We start from the raw sequence: 16,910 nt of genomic DNA on the forward strand, positions 1-16,910 counted from the left end.
ATGTTCTCAGAAATGAAAGACCTGCCAACTGAATGTTTCTTGTTTTGTCTCGTTTATTCTGCATGACACACGTTTGATTTGTGGGTGCGTCCTACGTTAACTAGCAGTATTTACGACGGACTCTTACGTAGCAGTGACGCAGAGCTGGACCCTGATTACCACTGGATCTACTTACAGTAGCAGCTACTGTACGATACCAAGTGCAACTACAACTTTCAGCTTGGCAAAGAAATACCCTTCTGCTGTGATCAGCTCCACATACAGAGCGCCCATTATTCACCGGTAACTTCTACTGGTCAGTGCTTTTCTGAAGAGGGAACTAACTTTTGTATGTCAGTGTGGATGGATGTTAGTGAGTGATGATGTCCAGTCTTGTTTTCTATTTAGTGTGTTTGAGGAAGTGTGTGAGTCTTTGTGTTAGAGCAGAATGCATCCTGGGTGCGTTCCCGCTCTTAATATGCTTTAAAACTGCAACGGAACTATGGAGCAAAGCAACACCATGTTTTATTTTTCTTTGGGAGCTGCTGTTACAGAAATTATGTTTTTACAGAAGGGGAAATTGTGCTAGTATTCCAAACAGGAAGCGCTTTTCAGACTCAGTGCATTACACCTTTTCTGCAGAAGCCCTGAGAATCAAGAGAGGATTTATTTATCTAAGTCTGATTGAAATTGTTTTTGTTGTGTTTATGACTTAGGAACAGGTGAACATGTTTTACGAGATTAATCTGTATAAATTACTTTTTTTTTAATACAACAAACACTAATAAAAAAAATAAAAAACCCTGAAAACTTTTTTTGACCTATTTTAACAAAAAAATAATAATAATTTATTAAAATGTTTCTGGCAAAACTTTTATTCCCCAACTGTTTCACAGATTGATTTTTTTAAAGGGATTTAGAAATATTATCCTGACAAAACCTTTTCTTCTTTAGTCACAAACACAGAAGAGAATTTATTTTTAAATCAAACTTAAAAAACTGATCACCAGAATATTTGTTTTAGGGCTTACATACTTTTCAGTCGTGCATTATATTGTATTAACTTCACTTATATTCCACCTCCCGTGCGAGCCAGCTGATCCCTGAATGGCTCTTATTGCTGAACCTAAATGAATGGAGCTGCTCGCTGCTCATTCAGCGCTCACTGGATCCTGGTGACACCTACATGTAGCTTCTGGCGCTCAACACTAGTAGTTTCCCTGTAATGACTGTCAGCAGCTGGTGTAATGTGTGTGTGTGGGGGTGGGGGGGGAACTGCACAATACTTGATATTCGTTTGCTGCATTTTGTACATTTTGGAGTAGTATGTTTTGTACATCACGTGCAAGTTATGTTTACTACAAAGCAGGCACTATTTTGAGGTTTATTCTGTTACAGGTGAGATGTCTTTATTTCATTGTGTTATATTATATGTTTATTTATTTTGAAGAGATATAATAAAATGCAACTAGGTATGAAGTGTGTGCGTGCTTAGTGGTCTGTGAGTGTTTCTGTGTGTAAGCAGTGTGTGCATGTGTTCCTCACATCTGTCCGACTCTTTACTGCTCTATTCACCCTCATATCTGAAAGAGTGTGTGTGTGAAACGTTTGTACAGCTGTTTAGGTATCACATAAATTATTATACACAATCATATCATCACTCAGGTGTAGCGCAGGGTTCTCACACCTTCTTAAACATCCAATTCAAGGACTTTCCATGCCCAATTCCTTCAAATTCAAGGACCCAACATGACTCAAACTAGCTTTACAGAAGCTGACAAGTAAAGTTGCTTTCTCTAACACAGCTAAACAACATATTGTGAAAGTTAAGCGAAAATGAATGTTCGATAAAATAACTTCAATTTCTGTTCTCGCACAACATATATATATAAATTCAAGCACTTTTTTGGACCCATGAATATTTACAAAAACTTCCAATGCCTTGATTAGGGTTAGGATTAGGGTTAGGGTTGACGTTATGTCAAAGACGTCTGTGTTAAGTTGCAGAGATATCCACTGAAGTTAGCATGCTAACAGCTAGCTGCCGAAATGTATCTTTAGTGCAACTAATGACAACACATCGAATGGTTTGGACTGAACTAAGCTTTAACCTAAACTATACATGTCGAGGCCACACGTGAAGATTATAAGACGCAGGGATGTTTCGTCCGGTGCTCAGAGTTTCGGCAGTTTGGGGTTCATTTGTTTGGAGCATGTGACCTTTAATTACACATCTCTGCACCTTTAAACCTGCAACAACTACAACACAATGTTGGCCACTTGAGGGAAGCAGAAACAGGTTTTGAGCTGATATGGGGAACTTTTTAGTGCTTTGTTCTTTATATTTATATTTATATAAATATATATATATGTTCTTAATGGTCCTTTTGCTTCACATCAGGTGTTGCACTTGAGTCGCCCGATTAGACCTCAGCTCCAGTCTTGATTGCCAGTTATGTGACTCACCTGTTAGTCACACAGCACCTTCCTTCTCTTTCACATCTTCACATCTTTGCTTCTCCCTCCTGCATGAATATCTCCAAATATCGAGTTAATCTTTCTGTTAGTGATGGCGAGATGAAGCTTCATGAAGCATAGAAGCTTTCCATCCAATTGGATTCGCTCATGGGCCGAAGCTTCATGGTGCTTCATTTGCTCTACTGCGCCATCAAGTGGACAATAAATGTAAAACCGGCAGAGTGATTATAATGGCATGGCTTAGGTGTGTGAAGTAGTGATGGGCCAATGAAGCTTTTGTGAAGCACTGAACCACTTCAGCCAATTGTTTCAAAAATGGGTTTATTACTCGAAGCTTCTGGTGAAGTGCAGGGCTGCAGTGGATTTAAAGTATCTTTACCCTGAAGATTCTTTGACGCACACATCTGAGACTGAATATAATGTTCTATTTAAAAATAAAGATGGATGATTGTGTTATTACGTGTTATTGAGAAGAGAGTGCCTGGAAAAAAAATGTGGGCTTTTTACGCCTTAAATGATAGTGCAGTTTAAGATTGGACAGAGAGAAGGGGAATGACTTGCAGCAAATAGCAGCAGGTCTGTTTCGAACCCCGGGCCGCTGCAGCAAGCATTTGAATGTGGGTCGCCTTCTCTACGAGCTGCGCCACCAGGGATGTGTAATGTACACGTTGGATGTACATTATCTTTCCAACAGATTTAGAATCTTTACTTGCTCACAAGGAAGATCAGCTCAAAATGTTCCAAGACAGGGGAAAATCTCCTCTTTCTTGCTGGTTCCATCGCAAAAAGAAGAAGCTCGAATAAATCGCAAATAAACGCACAATACAGTCGGAAGTCCACAAATTATGAGGGGGCTCAATTGCGGTTCGCTCCCCCTTATATTTCGAATCGCACGCCAAACCCGCGAACCAGTTCCTGAATCAGTCATCACATACGTCATCAACACAAGCCTCGATACGCACTTCACAAAAATCTTCCGCGATTACTCAACACACGCTTCGAAGCCTCGACACGGAAGAACACATCACTACTTTCAATGTATTTTACACAGACCTGAGCTCTACGCTTGTGTCTTCTGCTGTTAACTGATGAATCCACATAAAGCTCAGACATCAGCTGTTTCCAGTCTTTATTCTGCGCTAAGCTAACGTTCTCCTGGCTGTAGCTTCATCTTTAACGTACATCTTCTCATCTAATGTTCCTTAATTCCCAAAACCAGTGGCTCTAGACCATCATCACTGGGGGGGCCTGGCTGGGGCCAAGTGTTCTGTCAGAGGGGCACATTCAACCCGGGACAAAAGAGATGAAGCAGTGTTCAAGCCTTCATTATTTGTAGTTAAGTATAAATAATCACGCACAACAGAAACAATACCATGATTGGTCTGTTCCTGACTCCATCTCTCCAGTGATCAATCATGGCGTGCTGTTTGTATTCAGGTTCCCATGGTAACGAGTCAGACCGTTCACACTAGTGATGGAGGTCCGGCTCTTTTCAAAGATTCGGCTCTTTTGGCTCCCAAATGTCTCGGGGCCTTCTATTTTAGCCTAATTTAGCAATTATAAATGGTTTGTGTGTTGGTAAGCAGTTTTTCATTCAGTGTTTTCATAAAAGTCTTATTTTTATGTTTTGTGTTTCGTTACAAAAACTAATACACAGTTCCTATTGTTTAACATTTAATCAAACCTTTAAATGAACAACTTAACACAGAACCACAGCAGTAATGGTCTACTAGCTCTAGCATGTTTACCAGCCCAAATAAATGAGGAAATAATATTATCAATAGCTGTGAAAAAAGATTTAGGCAAAAAAATAGGTAAGCATTGGAAGATGTATTGGTATCTGGGCAGTATGTTAATTTATCGTCTGAACTCTTCCTGCTAGAGAGAGTGACAGGTGACCCCACCTTTGTAGGTCAGATTTGACTGTTGCCGTCAGGACAGTAAGATTTTGTTCTCGTAACGCACTAAAAGACTGTGATTGCAATGCCTAGATATCTAAACCCTAAGTTGGATATTCTAAAAGGCAACGACAACGGAGGTAACTCTGTAGCCGATTGGTTGATAGGGAAACATTCACTCTTTTGGATGTTTAATTTGTATCCTGAAAATGAACCAAAAGTAGTCAAAAGTGAGAGTATGTGTGGATTACTAGCTATAGGATCACGCACATACAGAAGCAGGTCGTCAGCATATAACGAGACCCTATGTTCGATATCCCCCCTCTGAATTCCCTTAATTCCTCTCTCTGCTTTTAGAGCAATTGACAATGGCTCGATGGCAATTGCGAATAGTAGTGGGGAAAGCGGGCAACCCTGACGCGTCCCGCGGAAAAGAGGGAAAAATTTGGAGCGCTGGGTGTTCGTACATACAGAGGAGTGAGGAGAAGAGTACAGAAGTCTAACCCAAGAGATAAGGCCAGGACCGAAGCCCAGATGTCGAAGGACAGAAAACCGATAGGCCCACTCAACCCCGTCGAAAGCCTTCTCAGCATCAAGAGATATGACAACCTCCGGTTCGGCAGGAGAAGGCAGACTGTGGATGACGCTGAGAAGTCTACGGACATTTGTGAAGGAGTGCCTTCCCCTTATAAATCCCGTCTGATCTTCAGAGATAATGGAGGGTATAATAGATTCCAACCAACGAGCAAAAATCTTCGCAAGTATTTTCACATCTACAGACAGGAGCGAGATTGGGCGATATGATGCACAGTTCAATGGGTCCTTGCCCTTAAAGATCAGAGAGATAGAGGCTTACATAAGGGTGGGTGGCAGTGAGCCTAGGTTGTACAACAAATTAAACATATCTAATAGTAAAGGGGCCAGTTGATTTGAGATTTTTTTGTAAAATTCTACCGGGTATCCGTCAGGACCCGGTGATTTGTCACTATTCATGGACTGTATTGCTTCTTTAATCTCAGCGAGCAGCAGGGGGGCATCTAGTATCTGTTGGTCATTAGTCAAAATCTTGGGCATATCTAGTTTATCAAAAAATGTAAGTAGCTGATCTTCGCTATCAGGGGATTCAGACGTGTAGAGACGAGAGTAGTACGATTTAAAGATGTTATTAATCTCTCCCGGGTCGGAAGTGTGAGTGTGAGGTGGGCCAGGAGATGGCCAGCCTTATCTCCTCGTTCAGTCTTTCTTGTTAGGAGATGGTCAAGTTCTGTTTGGAGCCCCATCCGTTCTTTAAATATTGATTGTCTGTGTGTTTGTGTGGAAAAGAGTTGGTTGTCTGGATTAATGATAGCCTCCTCCAGCTCTCTTTGGCGTGCTCTATGAATTTTATTAACATGAGACGTATGAGAGATGATCTTACCCCTAAGAAAAGCTTTAAGGGTTTAGAGTAGGGACGCAGAGGTCTCTTCATTTTGGTTGATCTCACAGAAGAATGCAATAGATTCCAAAATACACTCACAAAAGCCTGCATCAGATAGTAAAAAAGAGTCGAGACGCCAGAATCTAAATTCCTTGGGCTTATGATCAAAGTGCTGGTCCAAGATTACAGATGAATGATCTGATACAGTGATCGGTGAGTAATGAACTGAGACAATAGACAAAATAAATGTTTTAATCGACAATGAAATAATCCATACGCGAGTATGAACGATGTGCATGGGAAAAGAAAGAGTATTGCCTAACGTGTCAGGACAGACGGAACGAGGACCCAGGAGCGCAATTTCGAGATCAAGGATTTATTGAAACACACACACACACAACAGGACCGAATGAGGCACGGCAGTAGTACAGTTCAGGGATATTCAAAACTCGTAGTCGTAAGGCGGAAGGCAAGTCGGGTTTACCGGGGCTGGAGATCAGAGTAGTAGTAACAGGTCGGGATCACAGATCAGGAGTCAGAGTTGCAGGCAGGCAGGCAGGCAGGCAGGCAGGCAGGCAGGCAGGCAGGCAGGCAGGCAGGCAGGCAGGCAGGCAGGCAGGGTTCCGATGCAGGCTTGCAGACGATCTGACAAGTGTGGACTGAAAAACAGGGCTTTCTATACAGGGCATGATGAGTGGTAAATGCAGTGCAGCTGGTAGGTTAACGAGGGTGGAGCAGAGACAGGTGGAGGTAATCAGACAGAGTAGAGAGAGCAGGGAGCAGAGTGGCACATAATTGAAAACAATTAGTGGTGTTACCAGGCAGGGAGAGGGCTCATGACATAACTGAGGGGTGTAAAAATCTCCACGGGTCAACGTAGCCATAGTGATCCATAAAAGCAGAGTCTGTGCTGTTTTAGAGGGCACAACGGATCTGGAACTAGATCTGTCTAGTGTTGGGTCCATAACACAATTCATATCTCCTCCCAATATTAATAGATGGGAATTCAAATCCGGAATGGTGGAGAATAGCGATTTCACAAAATTATGATCATCCCAATTGGGAGCATACACAGATACTAAGATGACCGGCTTCTGGTAGAGTGTGCCACAAATTATGACATAACGTCCATTTGGATCTAAAATTGTATTAGTAGGGGTGAAATTGACATTTTTCCTAATTAAAATGGCTGTGCCCCTTGTCTTTAGGTTGAATTGCGTATGAAACATTTGTCCAATCCAAAGGCCTATTCAGCTTTCGCTGATGAGAGTTACAAAGATGTGTCTCCTGTATAAACATTATATCCGCATTCAAGTTTTTAAGATGCGTCATAATCTTTGTGCGTTTCACCGGCGCATTCAACCCACCAGTATTCAGAGATAGTATCCTGACCCCCTGTCCACCACCAGTCCCTGTACCAGTTACATTAGCCATGACACCACATATAGCATCGAAAGTGACAGGTTAGCCCTAGAACATCCATAACTAAAAATGGAGAGAACAGTGTACATAAAAATGACAAAACAGAATGTAAATGAAATAGCTGCCTCCAACAAATGGAAACCCATAGCCCCATCAAGATCAATGTCCCACCCTTTCCCGCCCTCTCCCTCCCATCCCCTACTCCCCCTCTCTCTCACCTCCTCCCACGTTCATGGTTAGCTGTAAAGGCTACAGCCTCCACGGGCGAGGGAAACCTTTTCCCAGTGTGATCTGCAGGCGAGCAGGGAACAGAAGAGCCGGTCTGAGGCCTAGGTTGTACAGCTTTGACATGATGTCCCGGTACTTAGCCCGCTGTTCGAGGACCTCCTGTGACCTCCCTCGTCTCTTGCGGGCCTCCCAGACAATCAGATCCTTGACCTGGTAGCGATGTAAACGCATTATCACAGGTGCTCAGATTGGTGCTCTGTGTTTACGGTCCAGCTCGGGAGGGGATTGGAGAGTCTCAGCGCCTAGCAGCTCGACCAAAAGTTCTGAAAAGAAGGTTGTAGGCCGGGGTCCCTCAATAGACTCAGGAAGTCCAATGATTCTGATATTATTTCTGCAGCTCAGACCTTCCAGATCTGCGGTCTTCGCAGCTAGTTTGGCATTGCTATCTGCTAGCAATGCACACTTCTCCTCGAGTGAATTTAATTGCTGGTCTTGCAGGTTGGTATTGGACTCAAGAGAGTCAATTCGTTCACCATGTTCCGCTACCGTGGTCTGCGTTATGTTCAGTTTCACCTCCAGTACCGCAAAGGCAGTCATTCAGATAATCGAGTATAGTATTATTTTGAACTGCAGTTTCTACACACAAGTTCATAAAAAAACTCTGTTAGCTCACCATTAAATAGCTGTGTGTGTGTGTGTTATTATCCTTAGTTTATTGAATTTCTCAGTGGGAGTATGTTATCAGCGTCTGTTTCTTACAGCTTATTCTTAATTATCCTGTTCCTAACTCTGCATCCCACGGAGACTTTAATGACACACGGGGAGAAATATATGTTTTTTTCTCTAGTTGCCTCAACCAATTAGGCTTCAGCTGACTGTGCTGTGGAAGGTCTTTACAGAAGTACAGAGAGAGAAAGAGAGAGAATACTGAGACACACACATGTATGAGATGTAAAGCAACCAGTTTTTTTTGAGGTTGGTGGTACTTGGCAATAATAGGGATACTAACTAGCTCACTGCATAAGGATGAACCTCATTTCATATTGAACAAGGCGGCTCCAAAACCTCTTTCAAATGATAGAAGATGGTAGAACAGGAGTGGTAGTGGTAGCATACTCCTCAACAATGAATATTATATTGGGATGGGAAATGTTATAGTACCTGAAAACAGCATTATTTAAATAGGATCCACACATCAATGTCTGGTAACATTGTTTCATGTCAGTTGAAATATCAGTGAGCATTTATTAAATTGCAGGATACTTTTTTCATTTCTTAGCAAAATTTATTTCAGTGTCATTTGTCATAGTAACTACTCACAAAGGCATTCAAGTACTTGCAGGTGTTTATGGCTTGTAACATGGACCGTACACACGTTGAGGTGAAGGGGTGCATATGCATTGAAGTACAGAAACAAACACCCACCCATGCACACACACACACACACACACACACACACACACACACACACACACACACACACACACACACAAACACACAGACATCACCAACATGGCCTGATCTCCGGACTTGATGGGGAGGATTATTTTGGCTCAACAGACACAACCATGTCTGCAGTTCCTTTGTTGGGGCCTCATGCCGGAAACACTTTTCTGCAGACTGAGGTTTAGTGCCTATTTCTGTTTAATGAGCTAAGCATGCATGGCGGACCTATATAACTACAAATATGGCATGGTATAACAGATTTGTTGTAATTTAGAATATTAGAGATATTTTTGAAATTATTGAAATCTTGGTCATGTACCAAGAGTCCCAACTACAATACAATACAAATAATAATTCTTTGTTAGTTCCACAGCTGGGAAATGTGCAGAAAAATTAGCTTCTTTTTGTAATTGAATTTAAATTTTATTTGGCCAGACTATCAAGGATGTGTTATCTGATCAGCTTCAGTTCCTCAAGATACAAACAAAACTATGAAAACGTTTTATAATTATTCATTAGAAACACAATGGAGAGACAGGGTCAAATGTACAATAGCCATACGCTGTCAGTCATATGCTCAGTAGCAGTGTGCAGCTTCAGTTGAGCTTGTACAAGGTGGTAGTGAATGTTTTATTAGTACACGCTGAACATTATGTTGTCCATACTATAAAAGATACATCCATAAAGAGAAACGTGATCAGCAACACTCACTGACGGACAGGAAACCAGAGAAATCTACCTTCAGCTCAAAAGATGATTGAGCACAAACTAAACTAAACTATATCGAATAGAATTTAAAAAACAATAAAACTAGAACTGTGAGAACTCAAAGATTACTGCTTTTACAAGATAGTCTTACCTATATAACAGGTGAAGCAATGTATATACAAAATGCATAAATGAGGTAAATTAGTCCATTTTTTGTTTTCAACTTGGACTGTATTATCTCACTCATACCATGGTAACTTTCCAAAGGCTGTTCAAATGATCATCTATTTTTAAAAGAAGTAGAACAGAAGTACTGTTGTGGTAACCTACAGATGAATATACTCTGCGTAATGACGAACACTGACCGGTGAACTGGGACTGTGTTTGTTTGAGGTGTCCTGGTATAAAATGTTAACTCACACCTGCCAGTCAATCGGAATCAAGCATTTCCTGTGACTGTGGTACAAAGCTCTTTAAAGAACTGAAATCAAATCTCCACAATACACGATGGTATTTACAATTTAAAGGTCAGAGCAACAGAATAGTAATAATTGTCAGAGTGCTTTCTGAACCCTTCGATCCTTTAAAACAACAGCCTGTATGCATGGCTCCGTTTTCCTTGTTCAGCTTTAAGTCCGTGCGAGTCCATGGGATTTGCTTTGATTTTTTAACGACGTATCAGTCGTCTGGAATGGCTTCATCCATCCACTTCATGTAAGACAGACTTCCATCCTCCACTAGGAAGCTGAGGACTTCAGGGTTTGCATAGGGGTGGACAGACCTTGAAGGAACAAACACAAACATGTCAGATAAAACATTTTCATCATCATCATGTGATATCGCTATATAAATGATATAAGTGTGTCATCTGCAAAATAATTACAATCTTTTCCATAATTTGCGCAAGTGGGAGCATGTAGATGTTGAACAGAAGAGGCCCTAGTGTGGAGCCTTGGGGGACATTTTATTTTCGTATGCTCAGATAGTTTTCTTTACCAGTTTACCACTGTGCAAGAAAGTCCACACCAGTTTAGTAGAGAAGTGTTGACTATTTACAGATTTGATGCAATGCAGTTCAAAAAATATTGAAAAAGCCTGAAAGGCAGAATATCAAGGCAGCAGGAGGAGGATTTCAAATGTTGCACAATTTCCTCCAAGGTTATATGGTTGTGTACAATCCTGTTCAAATTGTGTGATGCTAATTGAATTAGTTTTAAGTGCATGCGATGACAATACAGACCTGATGTGGAGGAACTGACAGCTTGTCTATTTTTCTGAATTATGTCAGTGAAGAAGGAGGCATTCATTGCATAATTTAGTGGATAAAAATCCAGGGGTTACTGATACAGGAAGGTTGTTTTTATTACCAGTGTGCTGTTTCTCCACGCTCTTTTTCTTACAAGAGACTACCTTAATCTTAGTGGGAGCAATGTCATATGTCATATTCAAAAGAAGCACATTTTCCATAAGACATCTGCTTGCACTGGAACAAATTATTTAAGAAAATGGCAACTCCTGCTCCTCTCTTCTGCACTCTAGCTTCGCTCATGAAACTGAAGTTTGGAGGGATTGACACAATAAATTGCAGGTAAAGTCGTAAAATCAACATTTGACTTGATAATTAAATCATTAATTAAAAACGATTTGTCTTCCAAAGACCGGCTTTTATTAAAGCTAAAGTTTTTGCCAATTTAAAACAAATTTGTGAAGCAAACAGAAGTCCAGAAGAAGAGCACAAAGAGTGTAAACAGGGGACGACAGATTGGTAGGTAGACGGAGGGCCAGTGGGCGGGGGGGGAATTTAATGCCAGCGTTAAGCACCTATTCTATCAGTGAATCCCAAAAGGGGTGAGACAGGGGAGAGGGGGGAGTGAATGGAGGAGGATTTAGGAGACTGATCCATGAGCTGGTTGTCAACATGCTGACATTGAGGCTGGGATGTTTTGCCTTCATGGCGCTGAAGCTGCAGCGGCGGTGCGCATCATCTGCCCTGAAAAGATGCCTACGTCCCCAGAACAGATTGAAGGTATCAATTCAGTCGATCCTTTACAGACTGGTTTTGTAGAGCCATGTGTTCAGTGATACGAGTCTGTTGAACCTTTTTATCCCTCTGATGAACATTGCCGGAGGTCCAGACAGTTATCTCTGCAGATATCTTTGGCCCCCACATGTAGAATGATATGTATGCCACAGAACATAGCACCTGGAAAGCAGTATGTTTTTCATACCTCCGCCAAGGAGGCTATGATTGTCTGTCAGAAGGATTAAGGTAAAACTGCTGGCCTAATTTCCCCTCACCTGGTACAAGGGTGCAGCAGGGTCAAAGGTAAAGACCCATTACATTTCGGAATAATTCGAAAAGCGAGTTCCAGACTGCGAACATTCACATGAACACAACAAGTCGGAACAATAACTTCTTTAAGTGCTCTGCACAACACATCTTCTTTTTAGTGTCCATGTTTTTCCCTCATTAAGACTTAAAGCTCACGGAAGTCAGAAGAACAACTTCCCAACTCGGGAAATTTGACAATCCAAGTACACGTGAACGCACCATTCTAGTTGTTTCTGTCTCCCACAACCAGATTACCGGTTGAATTCAATGTTTTAAACCTGTTTTCCAGTTGTAATGTCGGGGCTGACTGTGGTGAATCCATAAATGTTTCCCTCTGTGGGAGTACAGCCTTGCACTGATCTTGAGGTTTTGCACACAGATTATCTCAGCAGGCAGAATCCCCAATCATGACAAATGAATTCACTGGTTATGCCTCATTTACAGATAGCTGTCTATTTAAATCTTGTCGAGTGGAGAGGCACAAGACATTAATGAGTGTTGTGGAGATCAGAAGGCTTCTCCTTGTGTCTACGACAGACAGACTTTGTGGGTTCTGATGTGCAGAAAGTTACCGTTGGGGTCATCTTAAATAATCCTTACCAAAGATTTTAGTAGTTAGAAGTACTTATAGGAAACGTCCTTAAAGCTTTTTAGTTTGAGACAAGTATTAAAAATCAATAGTTTGTTTACAGTGATTGCTTTTGTTACAGTGGAGTCATTTTAAGTACATTACATCAGTGGTTCCCAAACGGTGTGCCGTGGGATTGTGAAACAATTAGGCCTATTGCATTTAATTGTACACAAGGTTTGTAATTTACTTCAGTGTTTCCCCTAGGTTTATTACTCTGGGGGATTCTGCCTGGGCTGGATGAGGTCTGTGCGTTTTAAGTTCTCTCCTTACCTTTCCTTCGCTCTGTCTCTGACTGTAGGTGTGTGCGCATGCGTGTGTGCGTGTGGATTCGGAAGTGGAGCTCCGCCCTTCGCAAAGCAGAGCAAAGGCAGCACTGTACTGTATCGGTGCTTTGTCCTACACACTTATTTCACAATATAGAAACAATAGGTTGTATATGCTTTGGCCTAAATATAAATAAAACAATCATAAAAAAAATAAAATCTGTCAAAGTGAACCTGTTTTAGCCATGGTGGGAAATATTAGAGTGTGACACATCAAAGGCTCTCTGCTAGTGTGAAGGAGAATAACTTCTTACAAGGACTTCTAAATACATGTTCACAGAGTGATGACAGTGATACTGTGTGTTAGAGGGGATTTTTCCCAGATGGCTCGGTCTTTGGTGTGCCTTGGCCACAGAAAGTTTGAAAACCACTTCCCTACATAAAACAATCCAAGTTAAAAATAACCCCAACATACCTTCAAAGCATGTCAACAGTAACATGCACAGATTAAGCGTCAACAATCTGAAATAACCATAAAGCGACATCTCACCTCACATAATCTACGACTTGCTGGATCCTGGAGGTCTTTGTTTTCACCAGCTGCAACAACAGGGACATCTCATCTTACATTCTGCTTTCTAGTTCTGCATTCCTGTCCAGCACATGTTTATCATAAAAGCATTTTCTCACAAAGCTTACCATCAGAACTTCACTCGCGTCCTGGATTTCACCTTTCCAATAGTACCTAAAGAACCAGAAAACCCAAGACATTAGAACCGCACAATGTACAACACATTAAGAACCCACATTTAAACATGTGAAATGTCAAAAATAAATGAAGTATAAAACCAGATAAGCATGGACTTAAGTGAAACTCCTTCATTATTGCTCTCACACGCTTAAAACCCTCTACCACCTCCATCACCTCCCCCCGAAACTACTCCAACCACATCCTCTATTTTTAGGCTAAACCTCTGGTTTGGTTAACATGCTGCCTTTTTCTATTGCGTTACCCTCCACCCTTTACACCCTGACTTCTTCCTCCCTTGTTCCTTTTGTGGTTTATGCATTAACAGGCAAGCAAATCCATGCTAATCCAAGACCGCTCTGAAGGCTAACGGCCACTCAGTTTCCAGAGATGGGAAAACTGATAAAAGCTTTCAGACGCAGCCCATTCACCTTGTGATTTCCTAGGTAACCATCTATAAAGAAAGAGAAGAAGAAAACACATATGTGTTTATGCATTTATGTGTGTGAGTGTCTGCACATGGGACAATATAACTAAACTACTCTTTGTGTTTGTGCCCCAGCTGGGTTCAAAGATGTGTCAAGGTAGGCGGTCAATATGATTTACATTGTAGAGGTCCTGGACAGAATGTTAATGCTGGCTGCCAGCCGCCTCTCCATGATCGCCCTGGGAAAAAAAAAGGACAGAGTGGTGGAGAGGGTGGATGGAAACAGAGGTGGTAGACATGGAAAGAGAGGACAGAAAAATTAAACACTTACAAGACACCAGCTGGTTATCAACTACAGCATGAAACACAGGCATTCATTGTGTTGCTCTTCAAGCCGGCAGCAGAAAAGGACTTTTATGTACAAAACTACAGAGAAGAAAGTAAACGTTGCGTTCTGCTGCTGCTCAGCTGATGGTATTGCCAGCTCAGTCCTGTGAAGGAGTTGATTTACATATCTGGCACGTGCTCTGTGCACCGCTACCTTCTGTCTTGACACGCGGTAAATATTGCTCATTTACGTGCAACTAAAATGCCGACAAAGGAGATGAGAGTGCAGACACAGCGCTGCAGTCGCGACTTTGACAGGGCCGTATCTCCTGCTGTATGTCCGGCTGACTGACTTTAAAACGTTTAAATCACTTTAAGCTTTCAGACCTGCAGTTCGGTTCATTTGGTTCATTAGGAGATGACACATTGTTGCACTTTAGTTCTGGTCCGGTTCCTGTTCATTGACTTTTGACTGAGTGAAGGATGATTTAACAGTTTCGGTGATTGTGATTCTCGTGACTGACAGATGTTTATGAAGCACGTCGATGCTTCTGATTAAAGAAATAACTGATTATAAGCATTATTATTATTATTATTATTATTATTATTAGACTGCAAAATCAACCGCATGTTATGGATTATGACTTACAGGTAGAGACAGTAATGATTAGAGGGTTTATTACTGTGGGATGACACACTTCCTAATGCACCTAGTGAACATACATAGTACATGATTTTAATAAATGGTTACATACAGGACCTCCTACAGATCAATTAGGCTATACGATCGCTTCCTGAACAGATTTCACGATCAGCAGGTGGATTTATTAGTAGTTTAGCTTTTTTAAATCATGATAATATCACACCGATGCTGACATGACATCCTGCGTTTGCTGTCACATCACAAACAAACCGCACCAGAGACCCTCCTTTTTAAGCGGTCCTGGTTCGGTTGTGTGATCCACACCTGGTTTAGATTGACAGCTTTCACACTAACTGAGGAAAAAACGGACCAGATTTCGCTTTAACTGAACCAAACAAGTCGTGTGTGAACACACACACTGATGTACAAATCGACACAAAAGCAAAGGAATTCGAGACTGGAGGCATAAAGATCTGCCCATCAGCACTTCTGAAGCTCACTAACGAACATGTTTTTGTTTTTCATAAACTAAAGTGTCTGTTGTGGTTTTCATCACCAAGCGAAGGCTGTCAGGTCGTTTCTCCACTTCTGCTTGTGTACAGATTGAACAAACTAGACATAAGATGACATGTAAATCATAATGCATCACTATCCCTTTGACACATAGCTGAATCGCTTTACAGCTCACAAATACAAAAAGACGTGTTTCCAAATGTATCTTATACTTCATTAAATGAATGCAGACTGTAATATGGAACCTGCTACTGTACCTGCCAATGTCCTTGGCTGCCAGTTCGTTGGGGCTGTTGATGAGAAGAACGGAGTGGTGGCCAGGTACATAGCTCCCTGTGAGGGCTGAATGAAGCTGGACCCCAATGGACCACAACCCAGGATACATGGACACGGACAGGACGGTGAGCTGCAGAGGGGGTTGGGTGTGTTGCGGGGGTAATAAGGGACATCTCAAAGTGTTAAATGTGTCAGTTACCTAACAGACTCTAAGAACATGCTTCTGGCATCTGGGGATGTTTGTAGCCTATCTGACATAAATTATTTGGACATTTTGCTGTTTCATGTTTATGTTTGGATGAAGCAAAGTCATAACTCAATTTAATTATCTGCTGCCCTCTGAAAGGATTGCCATGTTTGGATTGGATTGGATTGAGTATTTATCCTCTTATTATTTGGCGCTGTCTGTCACAGATAAATGAGTATAGGCCTTGGCTTGGACGCAGTGACCAATTTATAATCTGTCCTACTTCTCCGCACAGCATCACAGCCAGACAGAGCTGCAGGATCCAACACAAATATGTCAGAATAAATACAATTAAAAACTATTTAACATTTCGGCTGCCAAAGCTTCCTTGTTATGGATTATTTACGACTTTCCTCGAAGTTTTTAAGTGAGAAATGATAATAAAAGTCCATGAAATAATCAGCTCTTACCAAACATGACAGGAGCAGCACCGACCGAAAGACAGAGAGGAACACAGCTTCTTTATAGCATCGCTGGAACAGCCACTGCGTCTTGCTAGTGGCAACAAATGTCATTCTCGGAGTCCGGCTGGTGCAAATAATAAGTGAGAAACTTCGTTGATAAAACTGCTGAGACTTACTCTGGAGATGATTAGTGTTCCGTCTTGTTTATAAGCATTTCAGTCCCGGTTAAACAGCTGCTTGTGTGAGAGAAAGACACTCAGAAAACTCATTACCTTTATACAAAACGTGCATTGTGTTGACAGGTACTTTAGGTCGGATGGTCAAAGGCAGAGATAAATCTACGCTGCGTGCGATTGGTTGCTCGACACTTCCTGACACGCCGGCGACCAATAGCATCAGCGTGCTCACCTCGCGCTGCCCTGCCTCCGGGCCCGGCTCATAATCGGCTTTGGTCTCTATTTACCGTATAAGCACAACTTCTTTCAGCCTCTGAGCGTCAATTTAAAGCTGCAAATTCACGAAA

General features: G+C 41.7%; 1 protein-coding gene across 1 annotated transcript; it reads right to left on the reverse strand.

The window, feature by feature from the left end:
* Positions 1–8,706: 8,706 nt before the first annotated feature.
* Positions 8,707–16,703, reverse strand: LOC115016803 (protein CutA homolog). Its single transcript, XM_029444838.1, has 7 exons — positions 16,660–16,703; positions 16,394–16,511; positions 15,718–15,866; positions 14,157–14,216; positions 13,502–13,547; positions 13,353–13,402; positions 8,707–10,357 (listed from the first exon to the last, which is right to left on the reverse strand). Exons 2-7 carry the CDS (start codon positions 16,496–16,498, stop codon positions 10,255–10,257), a joined length of 513 nt encoding a protein of 170 aa, XP_029300698.1. The 5' UTR covers positions 16,499–16,511; positions 16,660–16,703; the 3' UTR covers positions 8,707–10,254.
* Between the last annotated feature and the right edge of the window lie 207 nt (positions 16,704–16,910).

Source organism: Cottoperca gobio, chromosome 12 (genome assembly GCF_900634415.1).
Source record: "Cottoperca gobio chromosome 12, fCotGob3.1, whole genome shotgun sequence".
NCBI lineage: Eukaryota > Metazoa > Chordata > Actinopteri > Perciformes > Bovichtidae > Cottoperca > Cottoperca gobio.

Coding starts and splice junctions, on each gene's coding strand:
- LOC115016803 (XM_029444838.1), bottom strand. CDS start 16,498: ATGACATTTGTTGCCACTAGCAAGACGCAGTGGCTGTTCCAGCGATGC. Junction 15,867..16,393: donor TGCTGCTCCTGTCATGTTTG/GTAAGAGCTGAT, acceptor CCCCCTCTGCAG/CTCACCGTCCTGTCCGTGTC. Junction 10,358..13,352: donor CAAGTCGTAGATTATGTGAG/GTGAGATGTCGC, acceptor TGTTCCTTCAAG/GTCTGTCCACCCCTATGCAA.